General features: G+C 47.5%; 2 protein-coding genes across 3 annotated transcripts in view; one reads left to right on the top strand and one right to left on the bottom strand.

Moving 5' to 3' along the window:
• Nucleotides 1–8,020, bottom strand: part of LOC135385826 (uncharacterized) — a 109,955-nt gene extending 101,935 nt beyond the window's left edge. The window contains exon 1 of one of the 2 annotated variants that reach the window (XR_010420510.1): nt 7,979–8,020. The gene's annotated coding sequence lies outside the window, so the exon portion shown is untranslated. The other variant, XR_010420508.1, reaches the window with a different exon arrangement.
• Nucleotides 8,021–11,694: 3,674 nt separating this feature from the next.
• Nucleotides 11,695–15,761, top strand: LOC135385827 (acetylcholinesterase-1-like). Its single transcript, XM_064615362.1, has 2 exons — nt 11,695–13,201; nt 15,123–15,761. Exons 1-2 carry the CDS (start codon nt 11,706–11,708, stop codon nt 15,274–15,276), a joined length of 1,650 nt encoding a protein of 549 aa, XP_064471432.1. The 5' UTR covers nt 11,695–11,705; the 3' UTR covers nt 15,277–15,761.
• Nucleotides 15,762–24,560: the final 8,799 nt, after the last annotated feature.

Genomic DNA, 24,560 nt, shown 5'->3' on the forward strand with positions numbered 1-24,560 from the left:
GAGACGTCCGAAAAATATCCGTAGGGACGTTAAGCAAACGAGGGAGGGACATTTTATGGACATGTCTTCCAGCTAATGCTCCTAATAAAGCAGGCGTAATATATTCTTAATTTTAAAGTACGCTATATTACGAGGGGGCTTCAAGTCAAACCGGGACTTTCTGTCTCCTGAGTGTACAAATGACTCGCGTTACTTCTTTTTCGTCGTTTTCAGACGCGACAGGCCTCCGCATTCACCACGTGGTGGTCCAAAGTTTGCGCAAAACAGAAGACACGTGCTAGACAAGATGGCCGACAACGAGGTTAGCGCGCACATCGAACAGCGAATTGTCATGAAGTTTCTCGCGAATGAAGGCGTAAAGCCATCTGAAATACACAGAAGACTTCAGGCTCAGTATGGCCACGATACACTTAGCCGCAGGAAAGCATTTGAGTGGTGCAAACGGTTCCGAGACGGCCGTACATCAGTGAACGATGATCCCGGCCGGGACGGTTCAGAGCCAATTGTCAGAGTTCCTGAGAACATCCAGCTTGTGGAACGCCTGATCCTAAAGGACCGACGGATAACATGTCTCGATATCAATAGTGTCTATAGTGCGATCAATAGTGCATGTTACTGCCAGGTTCTCAGGGATGTGCATAAGGCGCTGAAGCAAAAGCGGCCTGGCCTCATCACCAAAGTTGTACTCCTCCTACAGGACAATGCACGCCCGCATACCGCGCATCTCACGACACGCACCTTACAGGAACTTGTCTAGGAGGTGCCCCCACATCCCCCTTACAGCCCAGACCTCGCCCACAGCGATTTCCATCTCTTCGGGCCACTGAAGGCGTTCCTTGGGGGCCGCCACTTCAGCTGCGCCGACGAGGTCAATAATGCGGTCCGATCATGGCTGCTACGCGCCGGTAAGGATATATAGGCTGCTTGCATCCAAGCCCTCGTGAAACGCTGGGACAAGTGCATTAGTGCAGTTGGAGATTCGGTTGAAAAATAAAACAAATTTCTCGTCTGTAAGTTCATTTTAAGTTCCGTAAGTTCATTTTATTTCAAAATTTTTTACTTTTCATACATATCATAGGATATCCCAACATCCAGCTTCAGACGTACATCGGATATCCCTAGGACAGCCGTGTGTTTTTGGGTTGGATGTCTGTCGGACGTCAAAGAGGACTCCTTCTTTCTCTCACTTGGACCTGTGAGCGTACATATACCGGACGAAACTCGTTATCCCCAGGATATACTAACATCCAATTTCTTACGTACATCGGATATCCACTGGACAGCCTTGGGTTGTTGGGGGAGCATATCCCTTCGTACTGTAGGAGACGACAGAGGCATAGCGAGCGCCATCTGTTCCATCCGACCAATGGAGGCCCCGCAAGGAAAGGGGAGCGGGGGGGGGGGGGGTTCCTAAAAGCGAGAGAGAAAAAAAAAAGAGTATAAGAGTCGTCTTTCTGCAGAACGAAAATTTAAATCGCAGTTCTTTCTTATTCTCACTGATCAGGCCATATCTTTTGTTTTGTCACGATTTGACCAACTCGTGAAGTGGTAAAAGTTGTGCGGATTTCTGTAAAACGCGAACAGCTTGAAACAGTGTCACTGAGAACACGAACTGGAAAATCGCAGCAAAAATTTTGAAATAAAATGAACTTACAGACTTAAAACTTACAGAACTTACAGAACTTAAAATGAACTTACAGACGAGAAATTTCTTTTATTTTTCAACGGACTGCACTAATTTTACTCCATCTCCAACTGCACTAATTTTACTTTTGTGAAAAAAGAAAAGTCCCGGTTTGACTTGAACACCCCTCGTACTAATGTGAATAATTTAGTTTATCTAACCACATTGTTGTACTACATTAAATTAATGGTTAACACAGTAAATGCTACGCCAAGAACCTCGCGGACTTCTCCAATGGGAGAGCCCCTCAATTTCTCGGCTCTCATCGTTCGTTGTTCGCTTTGTGTCGGTTCGCTGACGTGTTGTGCGCACTTGCAAAGTTCGAATATCCCAAGATCCACCACTATGCTGGTTCTTTGGCGTTTCCGAAAAAGGAAAGGCGCGTTTATAGGGTACAATAACTGTAGGGGAGGGGGTTATACTCTCACAGTTACCGTCACTTTTTCTTGTCAGTTATGTTTCGAAAACGATGAAATTCCTGATTCCAGTTTCAGTCACGGGATGTTGTCCCTTAATTCTTAACTGTCTATCCACATTAACGGTGCAAAAAATTATAGTTTCATTAAATATGTCACATAAACACTTGAATCTCATAGCGAAAAAAAAAAAAAAGAAAACGCGACGGGCAAGCAGCGCAGAACACTGGATGTCTGTCGGACGTCCCTTTTGAGCGTACATATACGTCGGACGAAACTTGTTATCCCCAGGATATTCCAACACACAGCTTCAGACGTACATCGGATATCCTTAGGACTGCCACGTGTTATTGGGGCACATATCACCGCATTTGTGTGTTTCTAGATATCCTGAGGATATCATTTCCGCGCTTTATATTCTTCATCCACGCTGGATATCGGAGGGATATCCATCAGACAGACGAATCCGACCACGGACGTTAGGACATTAAGCACACATCCAGTCGATATTCGGTGTTGCTGGGGTCAATATCGTACGAGAAGAAAAAGAAGTCAAAAGTCTACGGTCAGAAAATACGCATAAATCAGAAATTACTTATATCTTTGTGGTTTCATGTTGTATTACTTAATGTAGTTCATACTTAAGACGGGCTCTACCTTGCTGCCCCAGTACACCTATGTAGAGCAACAAAGTATAGTAATAGTTTAACATCAGTAGGGAGAGACGAATTCAGCATACTCAGCGTTCGAACGTTTAGAGGCGATAATGTCCACTTGTTTATTGCATGAAAGCGTTCCTTAAAGTACGCCCAAAACCTTTCACATTATAAACTTAGCTGAAGCGTAGACGCCGTAAATATGGTTCTTCAAAGCTGAACATGGTGGAGAACGCGACAAGAAAATGCGACGCACAGGAACAAGGACAACACACACGGTTCTCTATCATGTTGAGTCCCAACAAACAGGGTGAAAGAAGAAATGGTCCCTGATTGTATGGGCTGCAAAAATGGTCCCGTAGGCACTTGCGCGGCCAAAAGTGCAAGTCGTATTTGCGGTCGCGGATAGCTGATGTAACACATTATTATTATTATTATTCGCTTTCCCGATTTGTTGAAATTGGGATACATTGTTTTATTTATTTTTTCATGTCTTAATGGAGAATGAAATGTACACGGCATTCAATGAGTGACACAAAAAGCGATATCATTCGCTAGCGATATCGTTAGTAGTTTCCGAAGTCATAGAAAACTGGCTGCGCAGGACTTCGAAACAAGTTCTGTGAAGTGACGTAGGTCGGCATTCTGGAGCTGCATGGTTTTCTTTTCTTTATTATTATTCTTTTTTCTTTTTCGGATGGTCCGTCGGGTTCCCATTAGACGTCCTAAGGCAAATGTCGGCAAAATTCATTGTGAAGTCCGCCGAGGGCGCACGACGAACATCAGTTTTCCGGGAAGAATGCAAAAACAACAATTTTCGGAAATGACTTGCCCGCGTTAGTACTTCCGTGTGAGGCAAAGGTTCCACCGCTTTGGCTACCGCAGCAACTTTTAGACAAGTGATCACACGCCGCCACTCAAACTGAGGTCAGGTACTACGGTCCACCAAATGTGACCATAAGGCAAGGTTGACATAATGCAACACTATCGACAAGGGGCAAACACAGAAGAGGAAACACGACCACACCACCTCTTCTCTATTTGTCCCTTGTCGATTGCTGCATTAAGTCAACCTTGTCAGGATACCAACTACCCCAAGCCTTGGTGCTGACCATAAGAATTGCGGGGTATATTGGACGAGCGCATAAGTATATATCCAAAATATAGCACATGCCCGCACAGACAAAAAAATACAGATTAAAAAGAGCGTGCGACCCCTCGGATTATCAGTGAAAGCGTAGACAGATTTCAGTCAGGATAGCTCAATACACTATGTACCTGATTTGTGAATTGATGAGCTTCTGTGTCCGGCAAATGATTAGCATTATTGCTGTTTTTCTTCCTCGGTATTTCTTAACAATACAATATAAGAAATAAAAAGCAACGCCAAAGACCTATTAACTATAATTACACTGAGGGAAGGTGAAACGGGTAGAAACACTTTATTACGATTAACATGAACAAGACTTTCGTGCAGAGCGTGCACTTCATCAGATCTTACATTAATTACATTAATTCAGGTCTTACATTAATTGGTAGCAGATATTGCTATGCTGAACTTTGGGTACAATATTGTTTCGTCTTAGGTATGTTTAAAATTGATTAGTACGGTCTGCCTCTCACATCTGAAAAGTCAATATACATTTAATCATTCATTAGCTTCACATAAGCGTTGATATTCTAATTGGAGTCTGAACTACACATCTTTCGCATGGTCCCTTCATAGCCTTATTCCCGCAAGCATCAGCAATAGTCTCATCTCAAATCTCGTCTCCGCCTGTACCTCCATTACACTTTCTTTTCTGAAAAAAGACAACTTTACTGTAACCCCTCTTGCCTCTTCGTCAAACTGTCGCCGGCCTTGTCCCCCGCACGACATTTTTCGAAGGCGTAATCTCGGAACGGCATAACATTATAGCGAAGCCTAGTGATGGTACGTTTCTCTTCTGGCTCTACGGCGCTTCTCTACGACTGGCTAGACGAGGCCCTGTTCCACTTTCCCTACAAACATGCCGATCTCAATCCGGAAGAATAGAGGAATCAAGACGGGCTCTCACAGCCGCAGGAAGTCCGCGCGGACCAACGCACTTTTGCTTTCCTGTTCTGGAGTCGACCAGGCACGCGCAAGGTAAGATCTCCTTTGCTCTATGCTTCAAAACGAGGAAAGAGTACCCTACACATTGTTGAGAGATAGCGGGATATATTAGGAAATCGCTTCATGTGATGTCCGCGAAGCGAATTAATGGTGGGGAGGTGAATGTCAAGTGCAGGATGTGTAAGCTGAGTTCTTCGGGTGCGTGAAGCGGGAAAAGGCGACAGCGTAATTATGGCTCGGTGTTATGCAGGCGATGCTTATGCAACACGGTAAACGAAGACGGACGGTAGGAACCCAATAGAGCATTGCTGTTCGTGCAGGTGGAAAGAATGATAGACAAGCGAGCGAGTGACAACGATGTTACGTTGGCACATGTATTTTGTTTTCCTACGTTGTGTGCGAAATCCAAGAGGCTCTTGTGCTTACGAATCGACTCGTTCATTAATTACGAGAGGCGATAGAGTGAGTGCGGCTGTGGAACAACAGACGTCTCCAGTGATGCGTACGATGCTGTCGGTGTCCTTATCATACTCTGCGGCTCCGATGCAACCGGGAGCTGTACTACGTACCTATAGCCACAGCCCGGTGGGACATTACATAACGGAGTGGGACTAACGATTAAAAATGGCAGTTGATTAGAATGACTGGCACCGATACATTGATTGGCGTTCAAAAATTGAAAACATATTGGCGCATGCATGACATTTAGGTACAGACGAAGCGTAATTTCTAATGAAAGTATGGGGAGGTAAGTGTATGTTATATGTTGTCATAAAGTATAAGAGTGCGATTTGCACAGTTAACAACATTGCGTAATACAGAAGTATGTGGTAGGTGGAAGATAGTGATAGAAAGAGAGGGGGAATTGTTTACGAAAAAGACAGGCGTGAGATACATGTCCTGAATAGACAGGTGCATTCTTTTAATTCGGTTACATCGCAACAGCGATCGTCGGGCCGACTCGCTGAGTTTGCCGGAGATGGGCACCGACTAGGCCGCTAGGCTCGTGGCCGAAGCATGGTTGATTTTTGCAGGTGGATTCCGATCGCGGCCCTTCCGTGCAGGATTTTGTGGCTCTGTATGGCGGATCGGGTGCTCCCTCCAGCTCGGCCAGTCGAATTCGCCATAAGAAACCCAGAGAACGATAGGCGGCAGAGTGCAGACACTTAATGTTAGAAACCAAGGCATATTGACAGCAGAATTAGGTTGAAAAGGGTGCTGGCAAGAGAGATGGCGTCACTACTAAGTGCAAAATATAGTACCCAACATTTGTTAACAACACATGCGTCATGTTATTTTATGTCAAGTTGAGAGAATCGGCATCCTTTTGTGGCTAATGAGTGCTGAGCGAACAAGCTTTAATTGCGTTCTATCCACGACGTCCATTCTAACCTCAGCACCTAAATAATATAAACATCTTGTTTTGCTACAAAGTACGCGAATGGCCGTCTAACAAAAGCCGTTGAACTACGTACACACCTGCGCGGACGGAACAAACTAAACGCGAAAAAGTACCACGCGAGCTCAAAAAGAGGACGACAGCTGCACTTGCATGGCACACAGTGTTTTCCACGAACGAGTTCAACAGGCAGGACCAGGCGTCGTTTTTACGGTAAAGTTTTAGTTGCGACATTGTGAAATGTCAGAATGCTAATCAGTCGAACAACACTGCAGTTAAATGCAGAGAAGCAACCATGCGAGACCTGATCGATGGACTTGCGTAAGTTTCTCACTTCTGTTTGCTGCAATTCGTATGTGTCGTGGACGTCTTCGTTAGATATCTGTTCGGGACGTGTTGCTGTAGGTATGTACGTCAATAAGCAATGGGTCGTCCGGATATTTTGTCTGGCTATCTTAAGCTTCGCTGCTTCGTACTGACCTCGTACTGATTCGTTGCTGAACCAACGGTCATTGCTGAATCAGCGCTTAGACGAGAGTCTGCAACCAAATCAAAGGTAAAAAGGCGCTGCCACGTGATTTATTATGGTGTTCGGAGTCAACGACATCGTGAAGTCATTCTCAGTACCTTCCGGTTTTCTTTATATTCATTTTTTTTCCTGCCAAACACCTGAATCCGTCATGAAGGGACCGAATCCGGATCCTCCAGCGAAAAACAACTGCCCTGCACCTCAGAACTTGGCGTGAGTCGTTGCGTACCGTCGGTAAACTCAGCGGGTCTACCCAACGCTCGCTATTGCTTTGCCTCGCAAGATGCGGAAGTGGCGACAGCACTTTGTTGGAGTTCCGGTCGAATCTGGGCTTTCCCTCCGGAGCAAGAAAGAGCGCTCCGTCTTGGACCGAATCGATCTGAAACGACTATAGCGGAACAGGCGAATCCGCTATGGGTCGACCAGTGAAACACGTATTATCCGCCGGGAAACAGATAAAGCTGCTTCAGATCCACCGGTGGAATTCGCCATGAAAATCAGTTGGCGGCTCCACATTCTCCCTTTAAGGTTTAACGGCTCTAAAAAGAAACCGTAGAGGCCTCTGCGCTAATGCTGACGCTAATGATGCTCAAGAAAGCTATAAAACACACGTCCCGGTTGGGAAAGGCCTATGGGTTTCGGAAAGCCAATGTAATGCACAGTTTTCTGTAAATACAAACAATATTTCTACGCCATTACGAAGTCAACATAAACAAGCCCCCGCCACAACTTCTGGTGCCACGAAGACTTCCGGTCCTTCCGCGACTAAGGACGCTCGGAACCAGCCGCCATGCAGAATTATATCTTTCGCTTTCCCAATTTGTTGAAAACGGGAGGTGTACGCCTGTTTAGACAATTTGAATTGGAACAAAAAGGGGTATACGACCCTCTCTCCTCAAATCAGAAGCGATAACTGTATCAATCGGCACAGTGGTTAGCGCAGAGCGTGTTTGCTGTGAAACCGGATGTTGTTTTGGCACCGAACCGGAAGCGGTGAAAACGGCATGTATATGTGTCACGTTTATAGTGGTTCCCGTATCAGTAAATACACTTCCATACCACTTTACGAATACCAATGTGGGAAAGAAGCTACGCACCCGTAGAGCAGTGTGTGTAGATTCGCGTTGGAAGAACAGCGCAGAAGAATATGATAGGAATCATCGAAAAAGCCAGACAGCGGCGGGATTGGAGCCACCCACCTCTCGGATGCCGGTTGAGTGTTCACGTTACGCACTTGTTCCACTCCGCGTTTGTAACTGAAAACCTGTTATCAATGTAGAACAAGAGCGCGTTCTTATCAACCCACACCAAAACAGCAAGGTGAACGCCCAAGCAGCACAATGTACTGAAAGTCGAGTGCAATAGGGGTGGACGGGTAGGTAGAACGACCTTGAACAGACTCGTGAAACTAAACAACATTGATAAGACACATACCGTCCACCCCTATTGCACTCGACTTTCAGTACATTGTGCTGCTTGGGGTACCGCCCAAGCAGCACAATGTACTGAAAGTCGAGTGCAATAGGGGTGGACGGTATGTGTCTTATCAATGTTCTTTAGTTTCATCAGTCTGTTCAAGGCCTTCCACCTACCCGTCCACCCCTATTGCACTCTACTTTCGGTACATTTTGCTGCTTGGGACGGCTTTGATCGCAGCGTGCAATGGCCTTATCTGCACGTGGCTAAGCCGAAAGCCAAAAGATTACGTATGAACGTACACGCCGTCCCGACACTGAATACAACGGATTTAACTTCTTTTGGTAAAATTATGGCACGCTTCCAACCTAGACACCGTCCGTGCGCTTTTTCAGACGTGCGCGTGCGATTTCTATTGGCGGATTCGGGTGGTCATTTCGTGGCAACACGGCCTATAGCGCTCGGAAATTGCTAGTCTTGCGGCCGCGCTGGATCACGTGACCTTTGCCGCCCGAACATGAGGGTCACGAACTTAGAGGTTTTAGTCTCTTGGATCATGCTATGGGCATCGTGGTCGCCCGTCTTCGGGCTCTGGCGTCTGCTAACCCACGTGAAATTCGAAATGCGGGTCCTCGCCACTCTCGCACTGCGGATGTGACGACGCCGGATATAGTTGGGCAGCCAGCTGCCCGGTTGTATCGGGGCAGGGCGAAAAAAGTGCCAACTGGCAAATTCCTGGCGCTCGGAAAGCGCCGCGCGAACATGCGAGATTGCTGCGCTTTGACCAAGCGAACATAAGTGGTCGGGATCTGGCAAAAAAAAAAAAGTTGCCACGAAATGCCCACCCAATTAGCCATATGAGTATGTCAGTCTGCATATTCATCTCTGCACGGATGAAAGAAAACTGCAGCGAAGTTGGGGTGCTTTTATCCTGCCAAGAGCAGAAGACTTTCGAAACTTATAACAGAACGACGTGTATTTAGAAAGTAGTAGACATATGATGTTGAGGTCGATAATCCCTTAGCGTCCCGATTTCGATCGTAGAAGGATCGAAGAATGACACGATCTAAGTAACATCATGAACAACTCCTCCGTCCATATCGAAAAGCCTTGGGGAATGAAGAACAGGCCATACAACACATGATACTTCCTTTGGTTCATTCGGAATGCCGCCTGCGTGACATTTTCCACCATTTTGGGCGAGTGAGGTACCCCATACCCTCAACATACTACGTCGAGGGGGCATTTTGAAAGTTCAATGCACTTGTAGAGTAGGGGGGGTTACACTAATAAATCTTTAAGAATAAATCCTTTAAGAAAAGCTCTTTCAAAATATATAGTTTTATAATAAACCGCGTAAAATTCCCCGATAAGGAATCAATCGCGCAAAAATCCCCTCCCAAAAAACAATCGGTCACCATGAAAATATATCGTTGCAAAATATATCGTTAAAATAAACTGTTTCAAAATATATCCTGTAGTCCAACACGACAGCGGAGTGATAGATGTGTATCTCTACGCAGAGGATAGCAGTAAGGGTGTATCCCGTTTGAAACCATAAATAATCTTACAAAAATAAACGCGTAAGTACCCACTGTTAAAAATATATCTCCCAGAATAAACGCTTAAAAATCAACGCACAAAAATAATCGCCGAAATATCCCCCTTTAAATAAAAACGCTAAAGAATCCACTATTGAGAATATATCGTTAAAAATAAATCGTTTCAGAATCCCCCCAAATCCACCCTACAGTTGCTAGAGTCATGTGGTATGGCCCAAATCAAGGTGAACTGCAAGCAAGGGGACTAACCTCACAGGACCAAACTAGCCTAAACTATCCCAAACTAACCGAAACCAAACTAAACTAACCTAACATAAGATGATCTAACCCGGCGCAAATTGCAATCAGTCCGCCCTCGTGCTAGATGGTGAGGGGATTTTGAAACAGTTTATTTTTAATGGTGGATTATTAAACGGTGATCTCTAAGCGGGGATAGTAAGCGGTTTCTTTTAGGAGATATATTTTTAACCGTGTATTTTTTAAGCGGATTATTCTTGAATGTTTTATTCTTAAACGTTTATTCTTAATGGTGGATTTCGGGGACCCCCCAGCAGTAAGACGCAGCTTATATTGGTGGTTTTCGCCCTTGTTAGCACTCACCCTCTACCCAGTGATCTGTCATGGCTGCCATATTTTTTCTGTGTGGGTTGTTGCTATGTTTTCCTTTCTAGTGTAGAAAAGCCTATGCATTAAGCATCGACGGGAGCTGTGGCAGTGCTGAGCGCTCGTTCGTTCGTGCGTGTGCTCTGAGTTCGCTTTACACTGACGTTCAAGTGAAGTACGCTTGCTTCGTGTACGAAATATGGAAGTCCGATGTAGAAGTATGCTCATGCAGGAGTCCAATTAAATTCGCCGACTTTGGGGCTATTTGCCGAAGCGGATTGTCTATTTCACTCGCGGCCATACCACGTGACAGTAGCAAAAGTATGGTTGATTTTTGGGGGATTCTGAAACGATTTATTTTTAACGACATATTCTTAACCAGGGATTCCTTGACGTTTTTATTTACGCGGGGATATTTCAGCGGTTATTTTTGCGCGTTAATATTTAAGCGTATATTGTGGGAGATTTATTTTTAACAGTGGCTACTTACGCGTTTATTTTCGAAAGGTTATTTTTAATGTGCATTAATTTAATTTAATCTCTTCTCGACCCAAATAAAACCACAAACAACTGTTTCGGTAAGCGGATGAAGAACGACCTTCTACGTGCCGAACAGTCATGTGGCTTATTAAGAATGGTGTCTGCATGACCATTATTGTCACCGCGACCTCGAGCTACATACCCTGAACTTTTGGGAGTCTACCTTTGCGATGTATATCTGAAAAAGTATCGAAGGCTACTGCACAACTCTAAATGGAACTTTAATATCTACCTATATCGTTCATGAATGAAGATTCGACTAGTGATATCGTCCTAATCACCGCTGTCTAGACGCATTATAGACTTAGTTGCTTGTCAGCCATAAGAACTCCCATCATCAACTGGTATATCGCCCCTGAAACAGTGCTTCCGTGTCCGTGTCCATTTGGAGTTTACACCGAAGTTCTTGTGGTAATGTGAGGTATACTCCGCCGATGAATAACAGGAAGCAGTAGTGGTCGTCTAGTACTCTGAACTTCATGATTGTACAAAACTATATGACCTTCATCAACGCGTACTCATGGTCATGCTTATGGTCAAAAGTGGAATAGAAAAAGGCGGTGGGAGGTTGTAGAACAACAACTGCCACGAACGGCTGCGCTCGGTCAAGGTCTTTTATTACTTTTCAGGTTTTCAGCTTGGCCTAAAGTAAGAAGTTAAGGATCATTGGCAGCTTGTCCGTTTCAGTTAGCATAGCATAGTCCCCCTTTAGCTATCGTACACGCGTCCGAGTGCAAACTGAAAAAGTAAGAAGTGAATTTCAACCTACTGTGTAATATCGCTTTCAGGTCTCACATAAACAGTGATGTTTTTGCATTGGCTCCTGTTATCCACAACGGTCATCTGCACATCTGCAATCCGCACGCAGCAGCCAACCGTCTACACCCCAGCGGGCAGTCTACGTGGCACCACCAAGCACGCTTTCGACCGTCCAGTCGACATTTACCTAGGCGTACCATACGCAAAACCACCAGTAGATGACCTACGCTTTCATAGGCCCGTCCCAGCAGAACGGTGGTCAGGCATCCGCAACGCGACAACACTTCCGTTTCCATGCAAGCAGCCAGACTTCTTTGTGCATCAGAACTACACGATTCCGACAAAGAACTCGACAGAAGATTGCCTGTACCTCAATATCTGGACACCTGCAAGGTACTGTTTCGACATATCCAAGTGCGGTCCAAAGGCTGTGATGGTTTTTATCTACGGAGGTTCTTTCACCTTCGGTAGCAGCAGCTGGGATTTCTACGATGGCACCTATATGGCGGCAGCGGGAGATGTGGTCGTCGTCTCGTTTAACTACAGGGTTGGAGTATTCGGTTTCTTTGATACTGGGGTGCGGGGAGCAGAAGGAAATCAAGGTCTTTTAGATCAAGTACTCGCATTGCAGTGGGTGAAGAGGAACATAATATATTTTGGTGGTGACCCTAATCTCATTACAATATTTGGTCAAAGCGCAGGCGCGATCTCCGTTGGATACCACCTGGTCTCACCTCTCACCAGGGGTTTGTTTCGAAGAGCGATCATGCAAAGTGGAAGTCCCCTATGGACGTTCGATAGCGATAAGGAAACCGCCTTCACGAAAAGCTATTCTGTAGCGACCCTCTTAGGATGCACAAACAGTTCCGATCCTTTGATCAAAGATCCTGAAGTTCTCCGCTGTTTGAGAGAAAAGAGTGCTGACGAGATCCTGGAAACAGCAACAGCCGGACGGGAGAATCCAAGCGACGCATTCTATCCCACCTACGGGGACGATTTTTTGCCACGAAGAGTGAAAGATGTTATTGACGATGGAGATTATCATCCCGTCGAACTCCTCATAGGAACCAACAAAAACGAAGGGACATTTTTCGTGTATAACTTCTTGGGCAGAGGACTGCATTACTACAACGTCGAGCGGATCACCAAAGATGAGCTAGGATTCTACATGGTATTCTTCTTCCGCAGTGTCATCGATCATGGAGCGAACGAAATAAGAGAGCATTACTTAGGTCGGACGGAGATCGAAGAAACAAAGAAGCTGCTACAACAGGGATCCGATTCTGTAGGCGACTTTTTAATAACATGCCCCACAAGATACTTTGCAGAGAGGTACAAGTCGAAGGCTGGACGTACCTATTACTACCAGTTCTCTCACAGGCCCAGCTTCAGCTTCTGGCCTGAGTGGATGGGTGTTGTGCACTTTGATGAATTTCCCTTTGTGTACGCGCACGTTATGGCACGTCCAGATCTCGCAAGTGCGCAAGAAATTCACCTGAGCAGGCAACTTGTACACATATGGACCACGTTCGCCAAGATGGGGTGAGTGCATTGCAATCGAAAGCTTGACTGATTAACTGATGCGGTAAATGGAAGTTCTAGGGGATTCCGTTTCTTAAGGAGTCACATTATAAAATGAGTTTGCATTTTGAACGTGCCCAACTGAGACCAATGACGATGAGACCTGGCGTTCAGGTCCTTTTATACACCTACAACCCGCCATGCAAGAACCTCCATTGTGTATTTTGTAACTTCTGCGGATGTCCGATGTCTGCCTACATTACTGCAAATAATAATAATAATAATAATATCCGCGTAAAACTACGATATATAACATGTTACATATTCATAAACGTATCGAAACTGTGTGCTTTTCTGATAGCTTGCAACGTAGATGCTTCAGATACGTAATAGCTCTGTTGTACATTGACCATTTTTTTAGCAATCTAATTTCAAACATTGCTACGCCAAACAAAGTTTGCGGACTCCAAGACGCGGAAACCTTGAGGCTACTTGCGCGCCATCTATTGAGAAGCAACTATAGGTCATATTGCAGGTCGTGGCCAGCTGCAATGTGCGCTTCGCGCGGTTCGTGCATCCCATAACAGTAGAACGCGAACCAGACATCTGTAGAAATCGCCTGGGTGCGAGGTTTTTCGACACCAAGTGACTCTCACAGCTTTCACCTTCTCGTCACTCTACTGATTTCGGGACCGAGGGCAATCGTTGAGGGAACAGTCGATACGGAGACGCGGAGCGAGGGAAAAGTCAACAGAATGCGCACATTGCGCAGGTGTTCTTGCAGGCTACAGGAGCTGCAGTTATTCTTCAAAATAGGTCTAATAGTAATTAGTAATCTGTCTCAAATGCGCTACATAGTACTTCGAGTCACGTGATACCTGTACGCCGATCCTGGACGCCAATCCCACTCTTTTCCTCGGCGAACGTAGAAGGTCGTCACCGTCCAGTTTCTAGAAGTGTCCAAAACTAATTTGTACGAAAAGTATAAAGAACTGAGAGGTGATGACTTGTGTGTTTCATCACAATCCATGTCCTATATGATACCTTAAAACATGGTGGTTGTATTTACAGTCCCTTTAAACAAAGAATGTCGCAGCCTTATTTACCATTTTCACAGCGGATCCAATGTATTTACCATCCCCACAAATTTAGATTTCAGATTGCCTTGTCTTCAGAAATTACTGTCATTCCTGTCATCAATAAGTCCGTAAGACAGGCACCAGACAAGACTTTACAACTTTTCACTTTTATTTCCTTCATTTCGATTACCTTTACTTCACCAAGTGTCATAATTAGTTTATTTATAATGCAATACTGGGGAAATAAAAACCGGCTTATAGCTCTAAGCAAGAAAATTGGTTCAAAAAGTTCGATCTCAATGATTACGTCCCTGCACCGAGACGCAACAGTAGCAACTTTTAAATAAAACGGCGAAAAAGCAGGCCGAGCTTGTGGTTACGGTAATCCATTCTGGAACCCTGAGATTGGGGAAGAAACGGTAATACCACGACAAGATCTATTGAGATCTAGTCATGTCGTGCTTGCGTTTCTTCCCCAATCTCAGGGTTCTAGTAACGGAAAACTAAATTTGAAGTAATTATGCAACCGTACAGCATTTTTCTTTCAAATCTTCCCTCACAACGACCTTTCAATTTTCAATCGTACATAAAAATATTGTTCATTTGTTCCTTTCAAAATTCAAATTCCTTTCATCAATTACCTACACATTACGTATTTTACATTTGAGTGACTTTATATTTGAGTTCATATTTGACATGTTGAGTGGCCACTGACACAAGGATGTGTCCTGTCGTCTCTGCCGTTTCCATATTTACACTCGTTATGCAGGGTACTTATGACGTGCATATTCACAGACGACATACTAGGCACGTGCAAGCACGTAAAATCGAACCCATCAATGAAGTTTTGCCTTCTTTTCCAGGAGGGCACCGAACTTCGGAAAGGTAGCTTGGCCACAGTACAGCAGGAAGGCGCCTTACATGGTAGACGTCAAGTTGGAGCGTTTCGCCATCAAGAAAGGTCCTCAAGAGGAAGGATGCAATTTCTGGCGTCAGTACTTCGACGCACAGCCTTGATATGATCACCGCACTACTATCCGATATGTCACCACGCTGCCCACCACTATGCAGTTCCCACATGATCGAGATAGGCGTGTCTCCCTGGTAACACTAGTACTTCACCGCGCTGCCCACCACTACGCGGTTCCCACGTGATCGAGTGAGGCTTGTCTTCTTGGTGTCACCAGCACTTCAGCGTGCATGCGGGACTGATAACACGGAAAACATCACCCAAAACGAAGGTACCTCGTGAGGTAATCACAAGGATGAAAGTTCACCGTGCCTCGCTAGGACATTAAATAACGGTGAGGACGAGACTGGTGGTACGCGCAGTGCCGCCGTATAGCGACGTTTCTATACCACCTTCTCCTCGAAAACATCACAGTGTGCCCTTGGGATGTTCTCTAGGACGTCTTAGTAAGGTGGACGACCAATGTTGCCATGGCGACGTTAGGTGCCAGTAAATGTGATGTGCCTTCAGGGACGGCCACAGTGTTGCCTTGTCTCCTGTTTATAGTCATCTCGGTTAATCATTTTATTTATTCGTTTTATACAATACAGAGTGTGTACAGTAGTTGTATAGCTATAGTCTGTATCGATCAAGTATCATTTTGTTCAAAGATGTCACTTGTTAGCATGCCATGGAAATTTGCGGCTTTCTAGAACAATTTGATGTGTAAATTTGTAAAATGCTGATACAAGCTACGCGGAACTTATGCCGTGAAAATGTATGATATGCCGCCGGTAAGTAAACGAGAGTCCAGGGGGTCGAACCGAAATGTTTTTCGTTCCAGTTTTCGTTCCGGTTACATCATAAACGATCCGGTACCGGTTCTGCTCCGGAGCAAAAAACTAACGGTTAGTAGAAGAAGCCTTGTTGTGCTTGATCCTCCGGAGTCCCCGACGATGTTGACGCTCGTCCGAGTTGGTCGTCCCTTTCGTCGTTCCCGGGCCCGGATATGTTGTTCCTGCTGCCTGTCACTGACTGGAGCCCAGACTAGGTTGCCGTGATATGCGAGGGTTTATTTACAAGTAATCATACACACTGTTATTTACATGTTGGTCACAACTCGGCTGGGGAAAAATGGAGATGTGGACTGGTAGAGTCCCCGCTGCCCGAGTCCCCTTCTCTCTTGCTGCCGTACCCTTATAAAGGCCGCGCCCAACGTCGCGGTTCCTTTACTGGGTTGAACAATACCGTTGTTGTGACTCGAGCGTCCTTGGCTGAAGTGGGATTAGCGCTCGGCCGCGGGCGGACGGGGAATGTCCCGATTGTCTGTCCGCTACGGCGTGCAAACCGTGACTGATTGCACGGCGAGACCCGTAGCTTTGGCAGCGCTAAACCATGGCGCCGCCGTCGTCGTCTGGACTTTGCACTGGGGTTCCTTGTTTTTCCCCCGGGTCACGTTTCCCTCGTGTTTCCCCTCCGTTCAGTAACCCTTTTCCGAGGATGCACTCAGAAATGTCCTTGCAGTGTCGGCCGCGTCATTCGGCCATTAGCTACGACCTTCACACCTCCCATCCGAAGACCATTGCTCGACTTATGTGTCGACAATGGTAAACAATCAAATTAGGTCGTTAGATAAAGAGAACGTTTGCCGACACAGTCAACATGTGTCCGCTGATATCTCACTTACTGAGGTATAGCACATACAAACAGCACAGACATTTGTTCAAATGGTGAAGATGTCCGCATGATCGAGTTATCACTGCCTGCAGCACTTTCAGGGTGGAGGCCCAAACACACTCACAGTCAGGGGCACCTTTTCCCGGTTGCCCAAGGGGCACCGCCACATTCCTTTGAGCTTCGCTTACTTAGCTCCTTCATTAAGTGTATCCTGTTCCCAACTTGCGCTTTCGAGACGCGACAGCGCATCTGCGTTACTGTGAGCCTTGCCTTTCCGGTATCTGACCGTCAAACGGTAACGCTGCAAAGCCAACGCCCACCTGATAAGCTTAGCGCTATGGGGCGCACTGGCCGTCAGATACGAGAGTGGATTGTGGTCCGATACTACGAACACCTCCGCCCCATACAGCCAGTTGTCATAGCGCCCCAGAGCCCACACAATTGCAAATGCTTCCTTCTCAATAGTCGCCCAGCGTTGCTGGGTCGGAGAGAGCTTGTGGCTGGCAAACGAGATGGGCACTTCTCTGCCCCCCGAAATTTGCGCTAAGCATGCCCCGACGGCATAGTCAGAGGCATCCGTGTACAGCCAGTATGGCTTCGACGGGTCTGGTGTAGCGAGGGCGGCGGCCGCGGATAATGCGACCTTTAGATTTTGGAAAGCCGTTTCGGCTTCGTTTGACCACGGAACCACATTTGAGACCCTTTTCCCGGTCAGTAACGTCAGTGGCAAAGCCAGTTCTGCGTAATTGGGGATATAATCTCGGTAGTAGCCGAAAAGACCCAAAACACTTCTGACGTCCTTTTTGGTCCTGGGTCGTCTCATATCCCTGATAGCTGTCAATTTCTCCGGATCGGGAGCGTGGCGCCCAGACCCGATTATGTGTCCCAGATAGGGAATAGACCCTTGAGCTATTTGACACTTCTCGGCGGCTATCGTTAAACCTACCTCGCGCAGTGCCGAAAACACGGCTCGCATGTGCCTGATATGGTCGTCCCACGTGTACGAGAATATTGCTATATCGTCCAAGTAGGCGGCGCTATAGTCCCGGTGATCGCGCAGCAGCGAATTTACATTGCGCTGGAAAGTCGCCGCGGCATTTTTTAATCCGAACGGCATGACCCTCCACGCAAACTGCCCTTCATGAGTAACAAAGGCGGACAGCGCTTGCGAGTCTTTGGCTAACGGAACCTGCCAATATCCACGCCGCAGATCAACAGTGGTGATATATTTCGCTCGTCCGATGCGCATGATCAGTTCCTGGGGTAACGACATAGGGAACGCATCATCCTTTGTTGCCGCGTTTAATGCCCGATAATCGACGCACATCCGAATGCTTCCATCCTTTTTGGCCACACATACGATAGGGTGCGCGTGTTCGCTCTCTACGGGGTAGACCATGCCCTGCACGACGAGCTCCCGCACCTGACGACTAACCTCGCCTTTCAAAGTTTCCGGGATGCGGTATCTGTGTGGCTTTTTTAGTGTTTCACCTGCCTTCAAGGTTATCTTGTGTTCGCCCACCCTAGCGATCCCCGCTTTGTTCTGAAATAGGTCGCAGAACTCTGTGATAATAGCTCGAATCTCTAGTCGTTGTCCTTCCGCCAGGTGCTCGACCCTTACTGTCTCGAGGACGTCGACAGCGGCTGGCGAACGCTCCGATACACGGGGCGCATAACTTATTTCCCCGAAATCCTCATCTGCCTCAAATACTACCCCGACCTGGTTCACTCTGGCATGGTAGCTCCTGAGTCGATTGGCGTGTACGGTTCTACGTTTCCCTGCCGCATCTTCTATCTCGTACGTGTGCTCCCTCTCTCTCGCGACAACCGTGTGCGGACCGCTCCACCTTGGGTGCAGCTTAGTAGGGGGGTCGGCATCATGCAGTAGAACTTGGGTGCCCACCGGGAACTCCTTCTCTCTCGCCCGCCGGTTGTAGTACCCGGCGTACACACCTTGTTGACTCTCACATGTCACCTGTGCGATTTCGGCCGCCTGCCGAAGTTCTTCCCTGAGCTTACGTAAGTAATCAGCTGGAGCTTCGGGCAATGTATCGGGAAACTCGACCTCACCGGTCCACGTGCTCCTAAGGATAGTTAAGGGGCCGGAGGGCGTGCGCCCGTACAACATCTCGAACGGCGAGACACCGGTAGTGTCATGGGGCACTTCCCGATATGCCCAGAGCAAGTACGGAACGAATCTATCCCACCCTCTCTTCTCCCTTTGGATGATATGGTGGAGCATATTCTTGAAAACTCTGTTCCACCTTTCGACGGAGCCGTTACTTTCTGGGTGGTCGGGGGTCGAAAACCTTGGGGTGCACCCGATCCGTTTCAAGAACTCTTGCGTGAGGGCGGCTGTGAAATTCGTTCCCTGATCGCTGGATATCTGCTCTGGGACCCCCGTTCGACTGAACACCTCTAACATCGCCTCACAAGTCGCCTTTGCAGTGAGTGACCTCAAGCAGATTACCTCAGGCCACCTCGTGTGCAGGTCGACCACACAGAGCGCGTAGCGGTGCCCACGAGAGGATGGCGGTTCGATAGGACCAATGATGTCCATGTTAACCCGCTGAAATGGGCGTTCTGGTCGCGTCAGCGGCGTTATGGGTACCCTATCACTCTTTCGCCGGTCCGACCTCAGCTGGCAGCCGTGACACGTCGTGCAGTGTCTCTTAACGTCCGCCTCAATCCCTGGCCAATAGAAGCTGTATTTGATACGAGCTTTCGTCTTCGTCACGCCGAGGTGCCCACCCCAGGGAGACTCGTGCGCGAGCGACAATACTTCTGCTCTACGCGACTGCGGGAGTACTAGTTGAGTGACGACGCGTCCCCTGATTCTGTCCCGATGGTAGAGGATGCCGTTCTGAACGTACATACCGCCTTTACCGTTCTCTGCGTCCCTGAATCCCTTTGTCAGAGTCGGATCGCAGGCTTGGGCGTTTTTCATCTCCTCTGCCCTTTCGGCGCTACTTAATGGAGCCACCCCGTCAGAGCTCTCTTCGTCTATCCCCGTGGCGGTGGCGTACACGCGGGCTACTGCGTCTGGCTCACTCGCCACGTCGTCGCTGCTAGACGGTCCCTCCCAGAGCAGAGAGAACAAAGGCTCTCCGTCGGCATTGCTCTGTTCTGCCTCCCATGCGTGTGCCCCATTCGCTTGCGGGCTCGCGCCTGCCGTTCCTCTGTCCAGGCTACCGTTTACAGTTTCTGCGCTACAATCCAAGGCTATACCTGCCGGTATCTCAGTATTACAGCCGGTATTACAGTTATCTCTGCCCCGGAATCAAGAATCGCACTTACTGGGCGTCCTGCGCACGCGACATCGAAGCGCTGCAACGTCGACAACCGGATCGCGCCGTGCTCTCCTATATCCGCCCTCGCCAAGAGTACCCCTGCCCTGGACGCTGGTGGATTGTTGTGATCTACGGACCTGTCGCTACCTGCCGCAGGACTATCGCGCAAACGGGGACAATCAGCTTTCCTATGCCCAGCATCGCCACATTTAAAGCACCTGCTCCCCGAATTATTTGCTCGCGTCCGCCCGTGTACTTTCTTTGGTTGGCCAGCGCCCGCGGATGCCACCGCTAGGTAACTGCTCGAACCCTGCTCTGGCAACATCGACTGCACGTCAGTGGAGCGCTTTGCTTCGACTGAGACACCTGATCGGCGTTTATTGTCTGCCTCATCATACACCGCCAGCAACTCTGCTATTTTATACGCGTCGAACCAGCTGTCTCCTTCCCGTAGCGTGACGTATTTCAGTGCGTCTGCTCCTATTGTTGCCTTTAACTGATCTGCTACAAAGAGATTCTTAAGCGCCTCCATATCCGTAACTTTCCTAGCTTCGACGTAATACGTGAGGTAGCTGTTGAGAGACGCACAAACTGTTTCCAACTCTCGCCTTTGGTTTTAATCAGGGACAGGAAACGCCGCTTGTATTCACTGGGACAGAGTCGCAACTCTTTCAAAACTGCCGACTTAATGGCCTCAAATGTGAATTCTTCGTCTTTCTTAATCTGGGAACAGAGATAAGCCATCCGGCTAGCCACCGCCGGATAGATGAGGTGCGCACGAATATCGTCTGGCACGTCATATCTCTCGAATACACACTCGACCGTGTCGAACCACACAGGTGCCTCCGCGTCTGCCGGAAATTTAGGGATTGTCCCCTGCAACATTTTGGTGAAATGTTTTAACGGGTCAGAGTGCGAACCATGACTCCCTGGCAACGACGCGTGATCGTCCTCCCGTGTGCCAGCCGACTGACTCAGCTCCGCCAATCGTACCTGCAGCAACAACTGCTGTGTCCTTTCTTTTTCAATCGCAAGTTTTGTTTGCAAATCTGGGTCGGAAGCATTCTTGCTATCCGAAGCATTCGTGTCGTTATCCACCCTCGCATCATCACCCTCGTCCAACTGCTCCCCATTCTTGCCGCTCCTTAGTATGGGGGGACCCATCATTTTCTACTATAGGAATGTGCCGATACCCCCAGAACAAACAAGAATTGGTGCTCACCGGCTTCACACTTGACTTGACAGGCCGTCGCAATCTCCATTGCTTCTCCCCGTATCCTTTCCGATCGGAGCTCCGTCGCGACACACTTTCGCTGACCTCGAAGATGCGTCCCGCGGCTTTGTCTTGTCTCCCGCCGCTTCCTCGCACTCTCCCGAAGACTACCTTTCTTTCCGTCTGTAGCCCAGACTGGTGTCAACCCTCTGAATGCGCCTAGGAAGTAGAGCAACCTCTGTCAGTGATGAACCTTCAGCAGATCCTGTCGACTGCGCCAGTAGAAGAAGCCTTGTTGTGCTTGATCCTCCGGAGTCCCCGACGATGTTGACGCTCGTCCGAGTTGGTCGTCCCTTTCGTCGTTCGCGGGCCCGGATATGTTGTTCCTGCTGCCTGTCACTGACTGGAGCCCAGACTAGGTTGCCGTGATATGCGAGGGTTTATTTACAAGTAATCATACACACTGTTATTTACATGTTGGTCAAAACTCGGCTGGGGAAAAATGGAGATGTGGACTGGTAGAGTCCCCACTGCCCGAGTCTCCTTCTCTCTTGCTGCCGTATCCTTATAAAGGCCGCGCCCAACGTCGCGGTTCCTTTACTGGGTTGAACAATACCGTTGTTGTGACTCGAGCGTCCTTGGCTGAAGTGGGATTAGCGCTCGGCCGCGGGCGGACGGGGAATGTCCCGATTGTCTGTCCGCTACGGCGTGCAAACCGTGACTGATTGCACGGCGAGACCCGTAGCTTTGGCAGCGCTAAACCATGGCGCCGTCGTCGTTTGGACTTTGCACTGGGGTTCCTTGTTTTTCCCCCGGGTCACGTTTCCCTCGTGTTTCCCCTCCGTTCAGTAACCCTTTTCCGAGGATGCACTCAGAAATGTCCTTGCAGTGTCGGCCGCGTCATTCGGCCATTAGCTACGACCTTCACACGGTTCATACCGGTTTTTAACCGGTTCCGCTTCTGCTGGGAATATTCATCCCCACAAAAAAAATCAATGTTACAAAATGTAAACCCGTTTATTCCGCATACATGGTATTTAATATTAATAGACAGCTGTGAAATTGGTAGCTCCTGGTTCCTGTAGGTTACTGTCTGTTCAAATCGGCTTTCTCCTTTCTTGAAGCACGTGCTACAAACGCACTAGTTTGTCGTGATGTCATACGTAAAGTACTTTCTTGCTGGATTGGAGCGATCGCGTCCCATCCGAATGTCTGTTGCTACTGTTTAGCCAGCAAGCACCACCGCACGAGTAGGACACAAATCGGGGAACACCTTCACTCACAAGGGCGCTCGACGGCTCAGTTTTATTTTCTTCGTGTCCTGTCCACAAAAGAGTTGTCACTTCGCACGGGCTTGCCCTCGCATATACGTAAATGCATTCAACTTAGCTGCTCTTAAACAAGGGACGCGTTGCGCGACATTACAGATAAAGAAGCTGTTATGCAGCCCCCTTGGGTCGCTGTTTAGTTAAGGAGAGTTTGCGGGGATCAAATTAAAACGAACACTACGGCACATTGCTAGAGAGAGAGTCACATGTACCTCTAAGTCTGTGTGCGTGCGCGAACGATAAACCATTACAAAGGGAGCCTAAGGGTCATAATACCGACATACATTCCACCGTAACCGTAACCCTCGTATAGTATCCATGACATGACTTGAGAGCACACGACGTCTGTTTCATTCATCTATCCGTAGTCCAAACCGGCGAAGTTTTTTCTTGGACCGAAAACCGTTACATATATTTTTCGGTTTCCCTCCTGAGCGAAAAAAACGTATACGGTTTCGATTCCGTTCCGGTTCGCGCCAAAATAGCGGTTTTTTTTCGGTTTTCGGTTCCGGTTTTCGGTTCGCTCCGACACCCTGAGAGACATACCAAGTGATGATGTTTATATTGTGTGAACTCATGTCCATGTACACAACTTTTTTGTTTATCTTTTACAGGATTTTTATTTTTTAAAAAAGCGAGGAGAGCAGCATAGATGCCGTTTTTGCAGTCGAGTTATACGGCAAGGCTCTCATGGCTTTTTATTTTAAAAATCTGTAGAGGATTGAAAAACGCCCTGTATAATTACCTAATACTTTCATGAGGAGGTGTCGAGCAAAAGTTATAGTCTAAGGATATGCGTGAAAAATAGCTGACAGCAAAAAAATTCTAGAGTGATATTTTTCTAATTTATGCACATAGTAATTACGTGCACATGGACGTCGGCGTACAATACTTGCTAGACGTCCCGTGCTGAAGTGGATGATCTTCGAGGCATTTGTCCTCCAGTACGACAACAACAGGCTTGACGGCCTTTCTACGAAAGTTCGCGCAAATAGAGGGACGAAAATAAAATAGCACGTGTGAATTGCGTAATTTGCGTGATGCAACGTTCTATTGCAAGAACCACTTCTGGAGAGAATGTGGGCCGTCCAAAGTGGACGACATTGCGGGTCACGTACAGCAACTCGGAAGGAAGTGCAGGAAAATCCCTTTCCGGAAACGGTACCTTCAAGGGCCTGAAGGAAAGTCTTGGACGTAACGAAGAAAAGGGGCGATGCCCATCCCTATATATGTATACGAACACGAAGGCAGTGCAGAGAGGAGAAGAAGTCCTCCGCGTGTGAGTGACGAACTGTTAATATCCCAGGTAATTTTGTTGAACTAAGTGTGAACTAAGCTAAGAAAAAACGAAAGCTTTCATGCATTGTCCATGGCCAATTGGGCCAATTCCTACAGAGTAGTCTTGTCTTGTCCTCCGCGTTCACATTAGTCCTAAGATGCGTGTTTACTACCGGCGGCAAGATAAGAGTGTACAATATGCCTCAAAGCTGCAAAATATGAAAAGAAAGACAGTAACTCCGAAGATGTCCAGAAAAAGAAAAGAAGATAGGCCTATACGTATGACGATTTTTGTTACGATGTCTGAAGCGATCGGTCATATATTTTGACAGTGTGGGGCAGGGGGAAGATGTGTTGATAGATTAAAATTGATAGGTTGAACAACCAGCGTGCAAGGTTCGTGGTGCAGACGACGGCCTATACTGAGATAGAGTTCAGACTCGCGTGTCAGACAAGCGACAAGGTCGCCACGAGACTTGGCCGATGCAACCATATCTTATAATCGCGGATTATGTGATAGGAGCAGTGCAGTCTATGGAAGTCTGGGTTCTTAACGTTATTCATTT

The sequence above is a fragment of the Ornithodoros turicata genome, chromosome 2 (genome assembly GCF_037126465.1).
Source record: "Ornithodoros turicata isolate Travis chromosome 2, ASM3712646v1, whole genome shotgun sequence".
Taxonomy (NCBI): domain Eukaryota; kingdom Metazoa; phylum Arthropoda; class Arachnida; order Ixodida; family Argasidae; genus Ornithodoros; species Ornithodoros turicata.